This window comes from Erpetoichthys calabaricus, chromosome 7 (assembly GCF_900747795.2).
Source record: "Erpetoichthys calabaricus chromosome 7, fErpCal1.3, whole genome shotgun sequence".
In the NCBI taxonomy this organism is placed as follows: domain Eukaryota; kingdom Metazoa; phylum Chordata; class Cladistia; order Polypteriformes; family Polypteridae; genus Erpetoichthys; species Erpetoichthys calabaricus.
In genome coordinates this window covers 130,414,431-130,437,555 of record NC_041400.2, presented here as the reverse complement: position 1 = coordinate 130,437,555, position 23,125 = coordinate 130,414,431, and the positions used below count along the sequence as shown (strand labels likewise).

Genomic DNA, 23,125 nt, shown 5'->3' with positions numbered 1-23,125 from the left:
ATTTGAAATGTTGTAAGATGCCTTGGATAAAGCTGTCATCCAAACAGTAAGTATTTATCATCATTTATTATTCACAATTGACAGATACACATTTGGCTTATCTAGGTATCTAGCTGCAAAAAAAGCAAACAAAAAAAAACAATTTACATTCGATTTCAACTTGTGCATGTACGACATGTTATTTTTTAGATAAAATGTACTGCTGCTAACTGCTTTAAAGGTTAAACTTTACTCTCCGCATTCTGTATTTGACTATGAATTCAGTGCCGCTTGTTAATTATACGGCTATTATTCTCCTTACTCATAGTATCCCCTACGTTGCCACTCCCCTTAAATACCGTAATGATTTCCTGTAAGTATAATACCACCCTAAAACGTATTTCTCTTATTTTAGCACCTCGGTTCTCCTGAAAAGTTGCATTGTTGTCACAATGACAATCTAAGTAGCTCAACAAACCCACTTCAGGAACAGAAAAGACAGACCGGAAGTCCTGTAGCTTACGCGCCGCGGTTTCTTTTTTACGTCCCCAACTCGATTGGCGGCAGGGGGGCGGGGCCAGCCCTCTGCGGCAGATTTAAAGGGAAAGCTCCCTGCTTTGTCTCGGCGGTGTGTTTCTCCAACAGATATCTGTCGACATGTTAGCAGTTTTCGGCTGTTGTGCCTCTTAAAGGGACGGAGGAGAAGCACACGTGAAGTCAAGCAGAAGGAAGAAGGCTTTAACGTCGTGAAAACTGTCATTAAACGGGTTTTAAACTACATTGCAATTGAGCTGGAGGACAATGGCTAAGCCTGACGTGAATATATTTTTATTAGATATTGAAGGCACAACGACCCCAATTTCCTTCGTGAAGGTATTTCGCGATGCAACTGCGGTGCTGATTTGTCTGGCGCATCGTTTCGATGTAGATTAATCTCGTTTTGCTTTAATTTTGTTTTAGGACATTTTATTTCCTTATGTGAAAGATAATGTTCAAGATTACCTTATCGCACATTGGGAAGAAGACGAGTGCAAGCAAGACGTTTACTTACTGAAAAAGCAGGTAGGTGCCCTATATACGCGAGAGGCGCTCCTTCGCAGTGCTGTTACAGGAATCCACATTCTGAGCAACCGCGGCACATCCCTAGCAAGTAGTCAGTCAGTAGCTGGATAAGGGGTAAGAGAGTATTGGTGCTCTGAAATTCTGACAGCGATGCGCCCATTCATGGGTGCGACCATTGTGATTTACCCCAATCCTATTATGGGAGGGGTCGAAATTCTTTGCTGTCTACATCTATACATTTTGTCTAATTTAGAAAGTAAAAGTACTGATCGATATAACGTGTTTTCGTTACGTTTTAAATTTTTATACCGCTTTTTATACACAAGCAAATATTGTATAGCGCCCTTCCAATTACTACTTGCAATTGACCCCAGTTTGTCATTATGATGTTGACGTTTGATTATGTACATGCACCAAAACAACTGATTAGAGCCAGAGCAACGCATTTAATGTCCAAATAGCTATGTGATTTATTTAAAAAAATTTAAGTTTTTAAATAGCTTAAGATATATTATTTAGCTGTGGCTTCTTGTGTGTTATCGTTAAAATCTATCTTTTGCAAAATCCGTTCAGTTCTGTATATAATTCACTTTTAAAATCGCATCTGCTCACGAAAGGTTTCCTTTTTGGTAAGATAAGAACGAAATAACTTTTAAACTTTAAAATCTGAGCTAAAATGTAAGTGGATTTAAACTTTTAGGATGCAATGTAAAAAATTCAATTAAAGTCAATAATTAAGAATTTCCGGCCCACTATCTTAGTTTCCTGCATATCTAACATCCTGGTTCTCTATTGCATCGAAACATGGAGTTCCCTAAATCTCTCTCTGTTCTTCCTTCTAATGCCCTGAAATTAAAGTCACACCTCCCTGTTTCAAGTTCCTTAGTTTTATATGCTCTGCAGGTTTGGCAGAACTTTGGGAAACACCTTTGCACAACTCTAATTTGGCATATCCATAACCCCATCTTTTGGAATACTTCCCTTTGTATGCGGGGCAGGCCCATCTCGTTTAAGCCATGGACTGGTTGGGGCTTTAGGATGTTTGGTGATTTTTATAATGGGTTTTGAACCATTAGAAGTACTCAACTCCAGGTTTTCTGTTCCTCCTCTGATCAGTTAAATTTCTCGGCCTTAAAGCAATCCTGTCCCTGGGTGAATTCTTTGTCTGGATTGATTTGGGAGTGTTTTGGAATTCCCCAGGAAGAGCTGGGACATGTGTCTAAGGTTAGAGAGACCTGGTTTGTCGTGCTTGGCATGTTTTCATTGTGATCCTCATTATTTTATGAAAAGCAACAGAGTATATACTATTCAGCTTTGGCTGTTCTGTGCTTTGAGCCAAGTAGCATCCATCTTGATGTCTTTCTTTTTTTCTTTGTCAATGTTTGTCAGGTTTTACTGTGAAGGGATATTTGTCAGTGAAGATGTACATATGAATAGTGTTTGCTATGGTGGGCCAGTCTTCCAGTGATATTTTGTTCAATACGTCCCTTTCAAAAAGAGCAAACTGCTTTTTCAGCGTATGCATTATTTTAAGACATGGCTGGATTGGCCATATGAAGAAAATTAATTAAGTTGAGCACACACTAATAATAAAATCCCTTCTGGTGGTGTTGCTTGAAAACATGACATGCAATTAAATTATGAGTTGCCAAAAATACAAAATGACTGGTTCAGGTGCCTTTATCAGATTCCCCTCAAAAATAATTTCTTCATTTTCTGCAGTCTTGAGCATACATAGACATAAAATTTTTAATGTTTCAAAGGTTTTAAAAAGAAAACACTTTTTTCTGGGATTCTGATGCTTTTGAAATAGTCTATCCTCCTACTTTCTCTTGCTGGTGTGGGAAGATCTAGCTCACCCCAACCTTGCATTAATTTTCCTTTTATATTAAACTTTATTATGAAGAACTGCATACATGTGCAATACAGTGTGTTTTTACCTGTCAGTGTAAAAATCATTCAGAAGTGATCTACAAAGTTCTGAAAATTTATAAATGTATAAATGGCAGCAAAACAAAATGATTGCACATCTTGAATTTATTGGTTTTCGTCCTTGGATGATGAGCAGCTAAGAGTGGACAAATAGCTTGAAATGATCCATTATTGTAATACGACTGTGCTCTATGTACAATTTTGCTGTCTTTCTGAAATTTGTTTTCCTGTTTGAAATGTCTTTTTTGAATATTTGGGCAAGTACTGGTGTTAAGAAAAAGTCTCGAAAAAACAAATCTTTCTTTTTCACGTAAGGCTTGAAAAGTGGCTAATGTGTTCACATAACAATCATGTCAATTGTTGGACAAGAAGAAAACGGCAGGAGGTTTTGCAGTCCCTTATGAGTAAGGACGTTCCACCTGAGCTCGTGTGTGTGGTTTCTTTTTCCCCCAAAGTATACAGTAAAGGAATATATGCATTTACTGTACCTGTACAAAAAGTGTTAAATTTCTTTAGGTTTGAAAACTATATTGAATTGTGCTGTGGTTTTGTGTCTTTTTTTTTTTTTGCTTAGTGTATGATGTGCCCAAGTGTTCTGTTGGCCTTAATTTTGTATTTAGACACATTCCTTAATTTTGCTTGAGCTGTGAGACTAAAGAAGATGAAACAATTTTGACATTTCCCAAATTGGTATTACAGGTTTTCATAAGTTTTTTTTATTTAACATAATTAGCTTTGTCAAAAATAAAATGTTGCCCACTGACCACATTTTTACTGGGGGAAAAATGTTTGTATGCAATCAAGAGAAATGTCAAATTTGAAAGAATAAATATGGTACAGTATCTCACAAAAGTGAGTACACCCCTCACATTTTTGTAAATATTTTATTATATCTTTTCATGGGTCAACACTGAAGATATGACACTTTGATACAATGTAGTCGGGGTACAGCTTGTATAACAGTGTAAATTTGCTGTCCCCTCAAAATAACTCAACACACAGCCATTAATGTCTAAATCGCTGGCAACAACAGTGAGTACACCCTTAAGTGAAAAATGTCCAAATTGTGCCCAGTTAGCCATTTTCCCTCTCTGGTGTAATGTGACCCGTTAGTGTTACAAGGATGCAGGTGTGTTAAATTTGGTGTTATCAGTCTCACACTCTCTCATACTGGTCACTGGAAGTTCAGCATGGCACCTCATGGCAAAGAACTCTCTGAGGATCTGAAACAAAGAATTGTTGCTCTGCATAAAGATGGCCTAGGCTATAAGAAGATGGCCACCGTTCTGCAGCTCAGTTTCAGGGTGTTGGCAAAGACCATACACCAGTTTAACAGGACAGGTTCCACTCTTGCCATGGTCGACCAAAGAAGTTGAGTGCATGTGCTCCGCGTCATATCCAGAGTTTGTCTTTTGAAAATAGACGTACGAGTGGCATTGCTGTAGAGGTTGAAAGGGTGGGGGGGGGTCAGCCTGTCAGTGCTCAGACCATACACTGCACACTGCATCAAATTGGTCAGCATGGCTGTCATCCCAGAAGGAAAAGCCCGCAAATAGCTTGCTGAAGACAAGCAGACTAAGGACATGGATTACTGGAACCATGCCATGTGGTCTGATGAGACCAAGATAAACTTATTTGGTTCAGATGGTGTCAAGCGTGTGTGGCGGCAACCAGGTGAGGAGTACAAAGACAAGTGTGTCTTGCCTACAGTCAAGCATGATGGTGGGAGTGTCATGGTTTGGGGCTGCATGAGTGCTGCTGGTACTGGGGAGCTACAGTTCATTGAGGGAACCATGAATGCCAACATGTACTGTGACATACTGAAGCAGATTATGATCCCCACCCTTCGGAAAGTGGGCCACAGGGCAGTATTCCAACATGATAACGACCCCAAACGCAGATAATATCTTTGTATAATGTTAACGTTTACCTCCCCCCCGGGTGGAATTGAAGAGTCGCGTAGTGTGGGGGAGGATTGTTCTCCTCATTCTGTCAGTGGAGAAGGACAGTGACAGCAGTCTGTCGCTGAAGCTGCTCCTCTGTCTGGAGATGATACTGGTTAGTGGATTCTCCATGATTGACAGGAGCCTGCTCAGTGCCCGTCGCTCTGCCACGGATGTCAAACTGTCCAGCTCCATGCCTACAATAGAGCCTGTCTTCCTCGCCAGTTTGTCCAGGAGTGAGGCGTCCCTCTTCTTTATGCTGCCTCCCCAGCACACCACCGTGTAGAAGAGGGTGCTCGCCACAACCGTCTGATAGAATATCTGCAGCATCTTATTGCAGATGTTGAAGGATGCCAGCCTTCTAAGGAAGTATAGTCGGCTCTGTCCTTTCTTACACAGAGCATCAGTATTGGCAGTCCAGTCCAATTTATCATCCAGCTATAAATGCTCCCAGGTATTTATAGGTCTGCACCCTCTGCACACAGTCACCTCTGATGATCATGGGTTCCATGAGGGGCCTGGTCCCCCTAAAATCCACCACCAGCACCTTGGTTTTGCTGGTGTTCAGTTGTAGGTGGTTTGAGTTGCACCATTTAACAAAGTCCTTGATTAGGTTTCTATTCTACTCCTCTTGCCCACTCCTGATGCAGCTCACGATAGCAGTGTCGTCAGCAGACTTTTGCACGTGGCAGGACTCCGAGTTGTATTGGAAGTCCGATGTATATAGGCTGAACAGGACCGGAGAAAGTACAGTCCCCTGTGGCGCTCCTGTGTTGCTGACCACAATGTCAGACCTGCAGTTCCCAAGACACACATACTGAGGTCTGTCTTTAAGATAGTCCACGATCCATGCCACCAGGTACGAATCTATTCCCATCTCTGTCAGCTTGTAACTAAGAAGAGGTTGGATGGTGTTGAAGGCGCTAGAGAAGTCCAGAAACATAATTCTTACTGCACCACTGCCTCTGTCCAAGTGGGAGAGGGATCGGTGTAGCATATAGATGATGGCATCCTCCGCTCCCACCTTCTCCTGGTATACGAACTGCAGAGGGTCGAGTGCATGGTGGACCTGTGGCCTCAGGTGGTGAAGCAGCAGCCGCTCCATGGTCTTCATCACATGCGACGTCAGAGCAACAGACCGGAAGTCATTCAGCTCACTAGGATGCGATATCTTTGGGACTGGGGCGATGCAAGATGTTTTCCAAAGCCTCGGGGCTCTCCCCTGTTCCAGGCTTAGGTTGAAGATGCGCTGTAGAGGACTCCCCAGCTCAAATGCACAGGCCTTCAGCAGTCGTGGCGATACTCCATCTGGACCCACTGCTTTGCTAGCATGAAGTTTCCTCAGCTCTCTGCTTACCTGGGCTGCTGTAATTGTGGGTGGTGGGAAACTCTCTCTTATACTGGTATCAGCAGAAGAATGGGTGGAGGGTGCAGTACTCTGAGGTGAGAGTGGGTTAGGGTGGTCAAACCTGTTAAAGACGTTGTTCATCAGGTTTGCTCTCTCCACGTCTCTCTCGATGGTGGCACTCCGCTTTGAGCTGCAACCAGTGATCATCTTCATCCCATCCCACACTTCCTTCATGCTGTTATTCTGCAACTTCTGCTCCAGCTTTCTCCTGTACTGCTCCTTCGCCATCCTGAGCTGGACTCGGAGTTCCTTCTGCACGCGCTTGAGCTCATGCTGATCACCACCTTTAAAAGCCCTTTTCTTCTGGTTCAAAAGGCCCTTGATGTCACTTGTAATCCATGGTTTGTTGCTAGCATAGCAGTGTACTGTTCTTACTGGAACTACAATGTCCATACAGAAGTTGATGTAGTCAGTAGTGCAGTCAACAACCTCCTCAATGTTCTCACTATAAGATCCCTGCAGGATATCCCATTCAGTAGTTCCAAAGCAGTTTCTCAGAGCCTGCTCTGCCTCAGGGGACCACTTCCTGAATGAGCATGTGGTTGTAGGTAGCTCCCTCACTCTTGGTTTGTAGTGAGGCTGAAGCAGAACCAGGTTATGATCTGCTTTCCCAAACGCAGGCAGCAGGGTGGCGCTGTATGCGTCTTTAACGTTTGCATACAGTAGGTCAATAGTCCTATTTCTCTGTGTGTTACAATCCACATACTGGGAGAAGGCAGGTAATGTTTTGTCCAGCGTCAAGATGATTTCAGTGGCAACCTGTGACGCTTTAGTGAACTCCATGCCCACGTGAGTTAAAGCAGTGCTGGAAAGTAATGGTGGCCACACAAAATATTGACACTTTGGGCACAATTTGGACATTTTTCACTTAGGGGTGTACTCACTTTTGTTGCCAGCGGTTTAGACATTAATGGCTGTGTGTTGAGTTATTTTAAGGGGACAGCAAATTTACACTGTTATACAAGCTGTACAGTGACTACTTTACATTGTATCAAAGTGTCATATCTTCAGTGTTGTCCCATGAAAAGATATAATAAAATATTTACAAAAATGTGAGGGGTGTACTCACTTTTATGAGATAGTGTATATGTCTGACATGGTACTTGGCTACTACCTCATACGTGTCTTTGTCTTATGTAAAAGATGAAACTGGCTGTCAGAAGAGCAAATATTAAATTGGCAAAAGATAAGGATCATTGCTAAATGAGATGTATTTAAAAGAGTTTAACAAAGATTAAAGAGCCAGGCAAAGGTGAAACTATTAAATCAGCAGAGTGGGTATCCTGAGAGTGATGGAGTGTGGCAACCTCATTTAGTATAGTATATGACCCTGAGTTGAGTTTAGTGGTACCAGGTCATGAGAATTGTTTATGGAGCCTGCCATTTAGCAGGACACAATCACTTTTCCTTTTAGTTTGCTACAAGCCTTACTGCCAGTTTTAACTGAGTTAGCAACTCAAGGACAGACCAGGATTTGTAGTATTTCATCAAGCTTAAAAATATGGTCTGAAGATTTCAGGGTCTTGTAGTCTAGTAAACAAGGTTACCCCATGATGGAGTTCAAATGTTTATTTTTATACAACACTCTGAGATCAGAGTCGTGAAGTGAGATGGGGAGCTGTAGTCTGAGGCCTAAAAAATAATAGTGGGACACAAGAAAGGTGATGGTTTGTTTCACAATTGTCAATTCTGTTATGAATGAATGTGTGGATGGCAAGTGGGTTGTAGGTAGCAGGATCAACAAGTAGGATGGTGCAAGGCAGTATACATCCCTATATAAGATTATTAGAGAAGAGAGTGAGCAGCAACTGCACTGGCAGTAGGATATGTTTTGCACATGCCAGTGTTTGAATAAGCCCCACACTTGTGGAATGTAGCAGAAATGACAATAGGCAAGTGCATCAGTGCAGAAAGGAAAAAAATGTACAACTTTCTGTGTGAATGTTGACCCCTACATAGAAATGGGGAGTCAGAGGCAAGAAAGACTAGCAAAAGGCTGCAGAAGTAGCCACATTACATGGCCATTCGTTTTTGAAGCTAGAATGGGTTTAAATGTGATGTTTTGGGCTGGGGCGGTGACTAACAGGACATAATTATCCGTCCATCCATTATCCAACCCGCTGAATCCGAACACAGGGTCACGGGGGTCTGCTGGAGCCAATCCCAGCCAACACAGGGCACAAGGCAGGAACCAATCCTGGGCAGGGTGCCAACCCACCGCAGGACACACACAAACACACCCACCCACACACCAAGCATACACTAGGGCCAATTTAGAATCACCAATCCACCTAACCATCATGTCTTTGGACTGTGGGAGGAAACCGGAGCGCCCGGAGGAAACCCACGCAGACATGGGGAGAACATGCAAACTCCACGCAGGGAGGACCCGGGAAGCGAACCCAGGTCTCACAACTGCGAGGCAGCAGCGCGCGCCACCGTGCCGCCCGGACATAATTATCCTCCTGCCAAATTACTTTGGGACAGCAAAGAATTTTGGAATGAAGGGAAATATGAAAGTGACTCTTCTCCCCCTGAAGTCTGGGGTGACACAAGTAGCTATTAGAAGGAGTTCTAGTTCGGTGTCTCTTTAGCAGATGTATTATTGCCAACAAAAATACTGAACTGATCTGATTTTTGCAGGGAGAAAGCTGAACATGTCACATGTATAATTAAATAAAATAAGTAATTTAAAAAATTGGGAAAAATGTTATTTGTGTGACAATTTTCCCCATCCCTTTTTTTAAAAAAAAAACGTTTGTGCAGGGGCAGCAGAAAATTGGGCATCAGTGTGTTTTAGGCACACACACCCACCCAACCAATGTAAAAAAAGCTGTAGTTAAACTAACCTATGTGTCTTTGGGATTTGGGAGGAGAACCCATATATATGAAAAAATGTGTGTATTCCACATGGACAGGGCCCAGACTCTGGAGCTCTGAGCCAATATCTCCTAGACCCTGTGTTGCTGTGCTGCCTCTGCATGGCAACTAATAGCTATAATTTCAAAATGGATATATTCCTTCTGATGACTGCTGTCTTTAAATAAAGCTCTTTCTCTGAAATGTAGCACATTGAGAGTGACCTGTGATGCACCTTTTGACAAAAGTGACCATCTTGATTATTTGTTTAGATAGATCGATAGATAAATACTTTATTAATCCCAAGGGGAAATTCACATACTCCAGCAGCAGCATATTGATAAAGAACAATATTAAATATATATTAAAAAAATATAAATATAAAAATATTAATTTATAGCACTGTAAACCAGTGATTCCACAGTTTGAACATGAAAGTTATGGTAAAATAATTTTAAACAAAATGTGTAGAGTTCTGTGGAGTATTTACGTTTGATCTAGAATGTGTATGCAGCATTTTAATTAGGGGCCTGTGTAGCACAAGTATACTTCCATTTGTTTTTGTAATGTTGTCTTGTGTTTTTTTACAGCCATTCATTCATTTTTTTTTTTGCATCCATACTGTATGTCAGCTATTTGTAAAATGATAATCTGCCTGAATTTAAACTTTGACCTGTACAGGCTAATTTGACATGATATTACTTACTTCAGCAAGGAGATTGGAAGATAACTCTGTGACATCATATAAGACATGAATATGAAAGAAGTTGGGGGCATGACAGCAGTGAGGAGTAGCAGTCTGATGGGGCTGTTTTTTTAATTTTATTAAATTACTCTAAGGAGTACGCTGGGAAGAGGCCTAGCAACACTGCTTCTTGTAAAGATGCAAACAAGGACATTCATTAGCTACTTTCACATATGCATCTTTGGAAAATTCCCAGGTTTTCCATCCCAGGTATTTATACAATATTTTTGTTCATACCATACAGCACTAGCATGACCCAGGTGTTCCCTAGATCAATAGCTTTCACACACAATGGTTTTATCCCAGGTAAGGGGATGAAGAGGGCATTCTATTTCAATTTCAGAAGGCTACACTAAGATGGGTTTGCACAAGACTGTGCAGAGCACCACCTACTATGTCATGTTATTAAATGTGGAGATGTGGTACACATGTTGTGAAATAGCACTTGTAAATCAAAGATCACTTTAAATCATAATGTATTTATTTCCTATTTAATAATGGTAAAATTAGACATATTCTCATTTTTGACAGCCCAGTTTCAACCCATTAGCTTGTTGAATTCCAATAATATATACCATTTATAAAGTAATTCTAATTATTGAAATGTTTCTGTTTCTGGATGCTCTTATTCAGCAGTATGCATATTAGATCTCTCTATTATAATAAAAAAATCCTGGGATGAGTCGAGACTTTTTAGCCTGGGACGAGACAAGACTTTTTCAGAGAGATACTTTCATGTCCCGCGAGACGAGACTTTGTGCCAAGAGATTTAACCACGTCTAGGGCCGGAAATAAAAGACAAAGAGTAGATAACAAAGTAGAACGTCGTAAAGAATTCAAAAATGTTGCCGTGATACACATGCAGAGCAGTTAGAGATAATGAAAGTACTAAAATTCGAAAGTCTCAAAAAAAATGATAGTAAAGATCGCATTAGCGCAAACAAACGGAAATTATTACTTGTTGATATAACGGCAAAAAGAAATTGAATATATTGTACGGATTTAAACTTTGGAAACTTGTAGATCGTCTAATTTGTGCTCCCATCAGGGAAAAGTAGTGCTTCTTCCCAATGAAGAGGCGTATCTGCGAGAATTAAAAGATTTGTTATTTGGTGAAAGTGAAATCCACGTATGTGAGCGGCAGAGACGCAAAGTGGCTGGCACGTAGCGCAGGCCGGGGGGTTGGCGAGCAAAGCCTCCTAGTATATTATAAAGTAATAGTCTATATTTGTATGTTGGATTTTTGTGTGTGCATGTGTTTTTGGTTTGTGAGAATTATTGTTCAAAATACTCAAATTCTGCATGAAAGTTGATTATCAGATATTTATGTTAAACTCATTTATATTATCCTGTTAATTTCTTCAGTTAAACATTGTAAGTTTAAAACAGTATTATTATGTTATAATTTATATCGCATGTAAAGGTCAAGGGCATTGTACCATATTAAGAATGACTCCATAGAAACTATGCTTACTTTGTAAATGCAAGGTCGATAAACTGGATTATTCAATACAATGGTGATCAAAAAAGGTTTTTAGTAATACTCCTACCTGTCAGACATGGTTTGTAGGTCAATAAAGGCATGGTCAATACCTTTAAAAGATTCTGCCTGTCAACTTGTTTCAAAATACGCCATATAGATCTGATTGTTCAATTGTGTTCTATATACATTTCAAAGCAAAACCCTTTGCTCACTTATAAATAATTCAGACTTGTCCCTGTCTTGGTTTTAAATGTATAAATGGAGATAAACTAAAAACAAACTTTCTTATCAAATTTACAGTTTACCTCACAAAGCCATATAAACAACTACCTATAATTTGCAGAAAAATAACCAATGAATTAAATATTACAACTTGTTGCATAGCACTTGGAAAATTAGTATGCAGTCTGTGTAAAATTAAATTAAATTTTCAAGTAGCAAAAATGTGTAATATGGGTTATATTTAGTTTTGGTTTGCATTTCTTGTGAGAAGTTTGTAAGTCTATATGAGAAACATTTGAATAATTAAAGTCCAGATTTCGGGTTGGAAAATGGATGGATGGATGGATGAATTGATAGTCTTATCTGGGACTGTGATTACAATGAATTAACTGTACCAACCAATGATTAGATGTTCTTTCATCAGTTCTTGTTATACAAAATGATATTACAACAGAATGTGAATGCTGTCTTATTGGACAGAAGCAAAATGGACTAAAGTAAATGGAATTGCTTTTGATCAGCAGAATATTGAGCAAATGCTTTTATTTTAAAGGCAGAAGAAGATTCTAGACAACATCGTGCAGGACCAGTTCATTGTCTGGATGAGAGTGTGCACACTGATGAGGAGAAAGCAATCCAAGAAGTGGTGGACAATGTTTTATGGCAAATGGCAGAGGACAGAAAGACTACAGCTTTGAAACAGCTGCAGGGTCACATGTGGAGAGCTGCATATGCTGCTGGAAAAATCAAAGGCGAGTAAGTACCATTTTTGGTTCCGAATCTGTACCTTACACTTCTTCTAATTTATTGTAATGCCCAAAGCTTGCTAGAACAGTATAGCTTGAGTATTTAGTGTTACTAAGAGTTTATTACATTTTATTAAATAAAATACAAATTGGCCACATGAGAAATTTCTGTAGTAGACTGGTGTCCTACTTAAATTTAACTTGCTACCCATCACTTTCACTGGGTAATTCAGTATCAGAAATGGATGCAGTGATGTGTATTATTCTCCAATACAAAGGTTTAATTGACTTTCCAAAAGGTAGGCATAGATTTTGAAGTGAATCACATGTGCTTATGATTTTGCTTACCTGGTTTGAAGCTAATCTCAAATTGAGAACTTTGCATGCTTTCTTTTGGTGCCACTGCCTTCCACTGATCAGCTTGTCTGTTTTGTGTACTCATATATTGAACAGAGTGTATGAAGATGTAGCTCCTGCAATCCAAACGTGGAGACAGTTGGGAATGAAAGTGTATATATACTCATCAGGCAGTGTAGAGGCACAGAAACTGCTCTTTGCTAACTCAACTGAAGGCAATCTTCTAGATGTAAGTATTCACGCGCGTCCATCATTTTGCTTACTGTAGAATAAATGTAGCTTATTTTCACCTACAAGAGCTGACATTAAAATCAACTTGGTAAAGATGAAACTGACATCATTATCGGGCCATACACGGTTTCAGTATGTAAAAGTAAACTTTAGTATTTTTATGGCATTATGGTGGAAGAAAGAGAGGACTGCCCAAATGATTATAGTAATATTAATCAATGCATCCTGATAATTTTAATTGCTGTAAGTGTTTTGATGAAGTGCTGCAAGGGTAATTTCATTTTTTTAACTGCACTACAAAGGAAAAAAACAGTTGGTCACATAATCATCCTTCCTTCAACTATTCTGCGTTACTTTAAAAACAAGAACAAAAGCAAAAGAAAAATGGCATTGGAAGTCTTTTTTTTTTCCTTCTCATTACTGCTTGTGCAGCCAATCATTAATATCTCTCTCTGTACACAGCTCTGCTATCAGAATTGGTGAGCTTTCCAAGCAGATGTGATATTGGCCTCTCATGTACCCCCTGTTGGAACGATAGAAGCAATGTAATGCAAGGAGGCTAAGGCATTTTGCAGGGTTTCACCCCATTACCTTGTTCTAGGCATTCGTTCATTGTTGTTATTCTTAATTTTATAAAGCACTGTGTCTGAATGAAGCACACCAGATTCAGTGCATGTGGTCTGTTCATCAGAAATTAAGCATTCTAATCCATCATGCTAGACTCGGATGATACCAGCAGTTTCTTAGGCTGGTAGTTATGTGGGCACCCATTTCCATTTGCTGGATTGGTATATTTCAAATTTATTTATTTTTTCTTTAATACAGCTGTTTGATGGCTATTTTGACACCAACATTGGCGCTAAAGTTGAAAGTAAGAGTTACAAGAGAATTGCTGAAAGCATTGGATGTTTACCCAGCAACATCTTGTTTTTGACAGATTTAACACGAGGTATGGACAATCATTCAAAACTATTAATTGATAAAAATGTTTTTATTTATGTTACAAAAAGTGTTTTCTTGACCTCCTGAGGTTTTCAAATGGTATATGCAAAGAAACTGAGATCAGAATGAGAGATTGTTTTTATTTTGCAGTGTCTAAATTAACTAATCCTCTCCCCACAATCTTCTTTTATGTTTTTGATACACTTTACCTGCTGTTTTGCGTGATTTTTTTAACCCTTTTTCCCAGTCTATGTTGGTGGCATATTTTTACTTTTACTCCAGTGAGTAAAAGTTAAGTTCCTAATTCAGAGAATACTGCGACCACTATATTGTCTGACAGTATCTTCTCCAGTCCTCGAGTCTTGATTTTTTGCTATTTTGAGTGCCTGGATGAGGATGGTAGTCTGCTGATTCAAGCCATTCTTTTAAGGATACTTTGCTTCATGCATGCTTTCATTAGTATATTTAATGAATAAAAATATTTTACTGAGATTTATGCAAAAGCTAATATTTGTACTAGTAGCATGGCACTGCTTTGGAGGAAGCTGCATAGCAAAGAAAACTGATAATATAAAGTTCACTTTTGACAATATTTTGAGTGCTATATACAGCCACCCTTAACAAATATACATTTATAAGCATTTTTTTTAATTGTCAACTTGCATTTGAACCTCCTTTGTGTTTCTCAAATTTGGGAACTGACCTTGCCTGTATATTACAATATTTCAAAACCTCAGTGAGTGGGGTTAATTAGAGAGAAACTGTTATACCCTTTCTAGTGTTAAACTTTATTTGCTCAATGCAGCAGCACCAGAAGTTGTCTCCATTAATATTTAAACCTATTTTGCATACACAGCATTTTTTTCTGAATCTTCTACTAAGCAGCCTCTGAGTGATTATGCATTGAATTTGAGAGCACTGCACAGCTGGGTGCAGAAGTGATTGCTATTTCAGATTATCACAATCGAAATCCTGTCAATTGAACCAAGAAATTGAATACAAATATATAAAGATGACAAAAGCAAAGGAATGTTTCATAAAAAGAATTATTGATGTGCATGATGTGAATTATAATTTTTCCCATGGCTAGGGTTAAAGTTCCTTTTTGAGCCTGTAATCTCCAAAGTGCTGATTCTCAAAGTTTATGGAAGTGAAAATAATTTATTTCAAACAGTGTTAACTTTTTCATGTATCACTATACTTTTTTGATTGCAATAACATATTCCTAAAATAAAATCAGTGGAGGCAGAACCTCTGTGTTTTTCCCAGTTGATTCTGGGGTTCGTTAGGGGTGTGTTCTTGCTCCTACTCTGTTCACTGCTTGTATGGACTGGGTGTTGGGCAAGGTCGTGGGGTCCAGCGGCTGTGGGGCATCTGTTGGTGAAGAATGATTCACGGATCTTGACTTTGCTGACGATGCTGTGATCTTCACGGAGTCAATGGAGGCTCTGACCGGGGAGCTTGAGAGACTGAGTGAGGAGTCTAAGTGTCTGGGCTTGCGAGTGTCCTGGATAAAAACCACAATCCAGGCCTTTAATGACCTCTTGGGCACAGCCATTAGCAGTGTGTCTGTCTGCAGAGAGAGTGTCGACCTTGTCGAGAGGGTTACTTGCCTTGGCAGTGACATTCATGTCTCTGGTAACTCTTCCTATGAAGTCAGTAGACGGATTGGGAGAGCATGGGGGGTCATGAGGTCGCTGGAAAGGGGTGTGAGGCGCTCCTGATATCTATGCAAAAGGACAAAAGTCCAAGTCTTTAGAGTCCTAGTGCTTCCTGTCTTGCTATATGGTTGCGAGACATGGACGCTACCCAGTGACCTGAGATGGAGACTGGACTCCTTTGGTACTGTGGTACTTTCTTCGGAGAATCCTTGGGTACCATTGGTTTGACTTTGTATCAAATGAGCGGCTGCTCATGGAGTCCCGAAGGAGGCACATTACCTGCATTGTGAGGGAGTGTCAGTTACGGCACTACGGCCATGTGACGTGTTTCCCCGAGGGTGATCCAGCTCACAAGATCCTCATTGTTGGGGACCTAAGTTGCTGGACCAGGCCAAGGGGTCGCCCACGTAACACCTGGCTGCGGCAGATAGAGGGTCAATTCCGGAGGGTGTGACTGGACTGCATGTCTGCCTGGGAGGTTGCCAACCGGGATCCTGAGTTGTTTCGTCGTGTAGTGGGTACGGCAACGCACTGTACCAGTGCATACTCCCCAACTTGACTTGATACCATACTTGTTCAAAGAAGCTATCAATCAGATTGAAGCCATGTTTGATTATGTCAGGAAGCTCTGTTGTAGAATTTATTATTTGGTGTTGCGTATTTTTGTATATTTAGAGAATTTCTACTAATGAACAATTTAGTAATACAGTGGAACCTCGGGTCACGACCGTAATTCATTCCAAAACTCTGGTCGTAACCCGATTTGGTCATGACCCAAAGTAATTTCCCTCATAAGATTGTATGTAAATACAATTAATCCGTTCCGGGCCGTACGAACTGTATGTAAATATATTTTTTTAAAGATTTTTAAGCACAAAAATAGTTAATTATACCATGGAATGCACAGCATAATCCATCCATCCATTTTCCAACCCGCTGAATCCGAACACAGGGTCACGGGGGTCTGCTGGAGCCAATCCCAGCCAACACAGGGCACAAGGCAGGAAACAATCCTGGGCAGGGTGCCAACCCACCGCAGGACACACACAAACACACCCACACACCAAGCACACACTAGGGCCAATTTAGAATCGCCAATCCACCTAACCTGCATGTCTTTGGAATGTGGGAGGAAACCGGAGCGCCCGGAGGAAACCCACGCAGACACGGGGCACAGCATAATAGTAAACTAAATGTAAAAACATTGAATAACACTGAGAAAACCTTGAACAGAGAAAACTAACATTGCAAGAGTTCATGCTACAGCCTTATGAACCGCTCTCTATAAACACTTTTTTTTAAGTACAGGGAAAAAAATGAACATTTGAAAAATCTGTAAGCAGCTTCAGCGACAGACTGCTGTCACTCTCCTGCTCCACTGACAGATTGAGAAGATCGTTCCTCCCCCAAACTATGCGACTCTTCAGTTCCACCCGGGGGGGTAAACGTTAACATTTAACATTATACAAAGTTATTGTCTGTTTTTCACCTGCATTATTATTATTATCAATCTTTAATTAAATATTATTTATTGTATCAGTATGCTGCTACTGGATAATGTGAATTTCCCATTGGGATTAATAAAGTTATCTATCTATCTATCTATCTATCTATCTATCTATCTATCTATCTATCTATCTATCTATCTATCTATCTATCAATCAATCAATCAAAAAATAACCATAAACTAACCTTGCATGAGTTGAGTTCTGGCAGTGAGGAGGAACTGGGTGGAGAGGAGATTACACTTTTGAGGTAAAGTCTGTGACGATGCGGGTTCACTGCATGCTCCCATGTCGCTTCTGGGAGCCCTTAAACCTGTCACCGTCGGTAATGTTACACGACACGAGGCATTACTGTACAATGGAGCAAGGGGATGGTGCAAAAAGTGCCAAGTGCTTTTATTAAAATCAACAAAACAACAATCAAAAACAAAGTCCAATTTAAATAAAGTGCAGTGCTTTCAGAATCCTTCAATAAATAAATAATCCCATAAAAAAAGAAGTGAAGTGGAGGTTAAAATCCAGTAGAAAAAAGTCTTCATTAAATACAACGAGGTTAAAACAATGCTGGAAGCAGTCTCTTTAAAAACAAGCCCAGTGCATTATTTAACTAGTGACCCCTGCTGCTTTCTCGGCCTTACGTGGCCAGCCGTCCTTTTTCTGGTCACTCCAGCTCCTTGATCGCTCAGCTGGAGCGACCACTTCCTTCTGCCCCACCCCTGCTTGGGCTCACTGTCCAGCTGCCTGCCTGCGAGCACGCGCTCGCTCACACCGTTTTTTTCTGCACTGCTTCCTGCTTACTTCCTTACTCCGCAACCTCCGTCTTTTTCTTTTTCCTCCCTTTAGCCGCCTCATGCTTCTATTTATGAAGAGCACGTGGCAGCTGTAGTGCGGCGATTATTTATTTAAAACTGGCCTCTTGACGTGAGCTGTGGACCCGCTATACCACAAAGTCCCTCTGCGCGATGCACGTCTGACCGAGAACAATGTACTGTACAGGGAGAGACTGAACACGTGCGGAAATCATTGGCGCGTACGAACTGGAAGGGAAACTGGTTTGTTCATCACCCGAGTGTGTGGTCGTGAGCAGATGCAAAAGTTTGGCAAACTTTTTGGTCGTAACCCGATTTGTACGTGGTCAGAGACTTTCGTGACCTGAGGTTCCACTGTATTATACTCCAGAATACACAGTAGGTTTTTCTTTTGTTACAGTATATTAACCTTGCACACTTTCTGGCTAATCACTCAAATAGATTTCATGTAGTTTGGTATTTCTGGATAAAAATTTCTTTTAAATGATAATGATCACTACAATAATGCAGTACATTTACTTGTTCAAATTTTGCAATGTGTTTAGAATCACAGGGGCTCAGTTTATAAAGTAGAGGAACTGACCATGTCCAGTTTTCTTCTAACCCAGAAAAGGGATATTTTGTAATGAGTTTGATCAATAATGCATTTTCACAGAGTTTTTTCTGCACAGAATTCTCACAGTGCCACTGGGCACAGCGAGAAGAAAATGACAACACATTCAACAAAATGTTTGCTCCTTTTCTTTCCCTTTGATTATGTGAGCTGCTGCACAGAGAACCTGAACATGTGCCTGGAAGTATAAGTTGGCCTTTAAGCATTTATGACAGGAGGAGTAAAGAACTGCCGCCACCCCAGAAACATTCCCATTATAAAAAGAAAAGGCTGCATTAGTAACTAACCACCCAAAAATAAGAATAGACCATGCTTGTAAGTACAGTGTTGGAATGATGGGTCAATTTGAGAAATCCAGGAATGTTTCATTGAGGTTCAGTAAGGAATATTTGTTTGGAAACATTGGGAAATTTGAATCTTCCAATTTTCAAACTGTAGTAAAAATTCAAACTTCTGTTCCTAATATAACAGCTGTTATCTGCACTTATTTGTGTTTTGTCCTTTTTAATTTGTCTAAAGGATAAATAAGTAGAATTCTCTTTTTTTTTATAAATCCCAATACAGTGCATTTTTTATGACAAGTATGGACTTTTAAACCAATTAAAATCAATCTTAACCAATTGCATCCACAGAGGCAAGAGCTGCTGAAGAAGCAGGAGTAAATGTTACTGTTGTGGTGCGGCCTGGAAACTCTGAGCTTACAGAAGAAGAGAAATCTCACTTTCAGTTGATCACATCCTTTAATGAATTACCACTGCCAAACTCTGCTTAAAAAATCTTCTTGTGGAGGGGGAAAAAAAAATGAAAGGACTGCTGGTCTGCTTGGAGGATAAGGAAGCGGGCATTTTAATAGCCAAACATCAAGATCAAAGCAGTTTGATGAAAAAGCTGTTGGTGCTGCTTAATTTTTTCATAGTTTGATAAAAATATTATTTAAGTTTTTAATTTATCATCCTTATTTCTCACATGAAACAGCCTTATAACATAGTGATATGCACTTTTAGCCAAACACTTTTATATGTTTTTTTTGTTTTCTACATAAATATTTCTTAATTGGCGTTGAGTAAATTGCATCTTGAATTCTCAGATTTAGTACCTGACCAAAATATAGATATTTTTCATATTATTGTGAGTATGCTGTGTAGAATATGTTGTTAAAACTGTAAAGGACTATGCTAGTTTACAAAGACATCATAAAAATGGTGCCAAAAACAGACAATTCTATTAAAAGTTGTGTCCATTATTAGTAATCTTACCTTTATTGCACACACAAGAGATGTAACATATAAAAGTAAAGCAAGACTTTGAATTAGTCACAAAGCAGCCAACACTTATGTCATGTTCACTGTACATTTGAGGACAACTAGAAGCTCTTGGTTCCTGTCTTAAGTAACATTATAAAAGAGCATGTTTAATTGAAATTGTTTACATAATTCTAAAACTTCATGATAAAGATTGCCAGCAAAAGCATGAATTTAAGACATTTTTCTGTACATCATCTCATGGTTACATTTCTTTGAAGAACTTACCCACTTACCACAGTTTTCTGTAATGACGTCCAGATATGAAATGCTGGCATTGTATCTGAGGCCACTGCCTTTAGTAAATTGTGAACAAGAGGATTGTAGTCTTTAGCAAAGTTAATTCATAGAGGACTATGGTAATGACTTGCCCAAAATTAAGGGGGATTTTTTTTTGTTTTTTTAATTACCACAATGTGTTGGATTTTAATAATGAGAAAATAAATATTGTTATGTCTATGCAGTATATATATGTGTATATATATAATATATATATATATATATAAATTGTTTTCCTTCTCTGCACTTGGGCCCTGGTTCACTTCCAGGTGGATGTGCCTTCTGGGTGGAATTTGCATGTTTTCCAAGTTCTCATGTGTGTTCCTTTGGATATCCTCAGACTCTGCTTCTAACATCTAGAGATATTTAAGTGAGTGTTTCGTTTACCACATTACCTTTGAGGATCACGCGAATGTTAATTTATTTGTTTAAATATCTACACTAGTAATTCAGATTAGGCAGGCAGTGTTGGGTAGTGTGGTTAAGACTTGTGGGTTTAAATCCTACTATTGACACTGTGTGACCCATGAGCAAGTCACTTAACCTGCTGTTGCTCCAAATGGGAGGAAAAAAAAACAAAAGAAATGTAACCAGTTGTATCTCTCAAATGTAGATTGACTTGGATAAATGCTTCAGCATAATAATGTTCAGGTTTAGCCAGATAAGGAATTATTAAAAAAAAAAAAAAATAGTAATAATAGTAATTCACAGTCTTGGGCTTGCAGTGTAGAAATGTGTTATGGTAAATCTTTTTGGAAAAATAATCCACTAAAATACTTCCAGGTTGGTGATAAAATCCTTTAGGCAATCAAATGTTCCTGTTCTGAAAGACCAGTGACCACCACTAATTGCTAAATTACTAAATTAATTAAAGCTAGCAAATCTTTGACATTAAAGTTTAAAAAAAATATCAAAGTGATCGTCTGTGCCCCGGTGTGCGGTCAAACGTCTTTGTTTGCAATTCTTGGATTGCTGAAGTAGCGAATGTGGGTGCAGTCCTGTCCATCTCTAACCTGAAGGGTGTCTTTACAGTATGCAGTGGAGAACACGTGTGACCAGTCAGGCCATCATAGCAGGATGACAAGTAGTGGACTTTATTGAAGATGGAGAAAAGAGAAAAAAAAAAGTACTAAATCACATAGGATTTTTATTTCCATATTTTTGCTGATTGTTTTAATAAGGTTTCCCACATGTAGTTTTAGGTGACCTGGTGAAGGGGGATGGAGATATGTTACAGAAACAATAGAAAGATGCTTCACTCATGTAATGCTGCTCATTTGGCTAAGGAAATTCCTTGCTATAAGGAAGGCATATGTTCTGAGGTAAGAGAGTTCTGCTCAGTTTGAGTGTTTACTCCTTGAAAGTGTTCACAATTTATTAATGTATAACACTGAGCAGTTTAGAAAAGAAGAATGGAGGACAAAAGCAGAGTCCAGATGTGTAGAGCTGAATGAGACCTGGGCACACAGTCTGAAGGCTGTCATGGCTGACAAACATGGACTTGAAGTGGGTGAATACTTATGCAATCAATTATTTTGTGATTTATATTAGTAATTAATTTAGACCACTTTGTAGAAATTGGTTTTCAGTTTGCCATTAAACGGTCTTTTTCTGTTGATCAGTGTGTCAAAAGAGCTAAAATAAATCCACAGTGATTCAATGTTGTATAATAAAATGCAAAAAATTCCCAGTGGTGAATATTTTTTATAGGCAGTGCATATTAATTAAAAATCTGCAAGCTAGTTAGACTGGTACCAATGCAGTTTAAGATCACAGGAAGCAATAATGTATATGAAGACCTGCAAAAACATTAAGAAAGACAGGAAACAAAATATCTTAAGGTATAATTGAAGTAATTCACTATATCTGAAAACATGTGTTAATGACAGGATCTGTTAATACAGGACTTTCGATTAAAAATAAAAAAGGGACATTCTCACTGATACTGGTACAGAGGCAAAACAATGTCAAGGACAGAAGCTGATTTCCCAGCACGCATTGTCAAGAAGCAAATTGCTCTTGGAGTTTTTATCTTGCATTTTGGTTAACACAGATGTAAAGTAAATGTTGTAAAACACTGCAGAAGGTAATGCTATAATTTGAATTCTCCATAAAACAAAGATCTCAAGCTTTCTACTTATGTATAAAAGTTATGAAAATATACAAATATATATACAGTAAAGCAGATTTCATAAAAAAATAAAGTACATTTTTAAGCAAATAAGAATACATACAACAGTAAATAAGGGAAGGAGTAAATGTGATACCTAAAAAAAAAAAAAAAAGGGTTAGACATTTAGATAAAATCTGTATTTAGATCAAATAAATGATCCACATGAATTGATTGAGTGTGGTAAATCTAATGACTAAATCTTTCTAAACAGAAACAGGAGTTTATTCCAAAATACTTTTTGGCATAGCCTTGGTCTTATGACCTCCATGTGCTGTGTGTGGTAAAGAAGTGGTCTTCAGCACAGTAAATGGCTTGGGGGTTAAAGGAGTTATCAGAGTCATGTTTTTAATTTTTGAAACTGAACCCACGTTTCAGGAGCTGAGAGGCGAAGGCAACATCGTCCACCACTGGGCTGCCCTACTTTTAACAGAATGAGCCTTCATGTACGTCTGTTATAGCTTATGTTTCACTTTGCATTTCATATTCATTAATTATATAGGTCAACTTAAACAATCCCAGTCAGCAGTTATCTAGAAAGTCATCCAGTGCATGCGTCAAAGAGATAAAAGGCATTTTCTCACCGCAGGAACTTAGTTTTTGGGAACCAAAGAGTTCCTGTACGATGGAGGCCCTGAGCCACTTGTGGTCCTTGGCTGCTTTTGTGTGTTGTTTTCCCACCGCATAACAAACTGTAACCTTTATGCAAAATATGTAATGTGCAAAGAAGATGTGATGCAGTGCAAAGTGAGGCCCATTCAGGAGTTCATGGGGGACATCTTATGATTGCAACTTCATGTCAAAAATTATTGCTTGGATGCAGTGAATGGCATGGCACACCATGACAGAGCCTACGAAAAGTGAAGTGGTGCAAAGTT

The 23,125-nt window shown here is 39.2% G+C and overlaps 1 protein-coding gene across 1 annotated transcript; it reads left to right on the top strand.

The window, feature by feature from the left end:
• Window positions 1-582: 582 nt before the first annotated feature.
• Window positions 583-21,763, top strand: enoph1 (enolase-phosphatase 1). The gene is made up of 6 exons (XM_028805383.2): window positions 583-852; window positions 940-1,041; window positions 12,187-12,389; window positions 12,833-12,965; window positions 13,793-13,916; window positions 19,130-21,763. The coding sequence occupies exons 1-6, from the start codon at window positions 781-783 to the stop codon at window positions 19,267-19,269; spliced, it is 774 nt and encodes a 257-aa protein (XP_028661216.1). The 5' UTR covers window positions 583-780; the 3' UTR covers window positions 19,270-21,763.
• The last annotated feature ends 1,362 nt before the right edge of the window (window positions 21,764-23,125 follow it).

Excerpts from the sequence above, each read along its gene's own strand:
- enoph1 (XM_028805383.2), top strand. The coding sequence starts at position 781 with ATGGCTAAGCCTGACGTGAATATATTTTTATTAGATATTGAAGGCACA. Across the intron at positions 853-939 it reads CCCCAATTTCCTTCGTGAAG|GACATTTTATTTCCTTATGT; the intron begins GTATTTCGCGAT and ends ATTTTGTTTTAG. Across the intron at positions 12,966-13,792 it reads CTGAAGGCAATCTTCTAGAT|CTGTTTGATGGCTATTTTGA; the intron begins GTAAGTATTCAC and ends TCTTTAATACAG.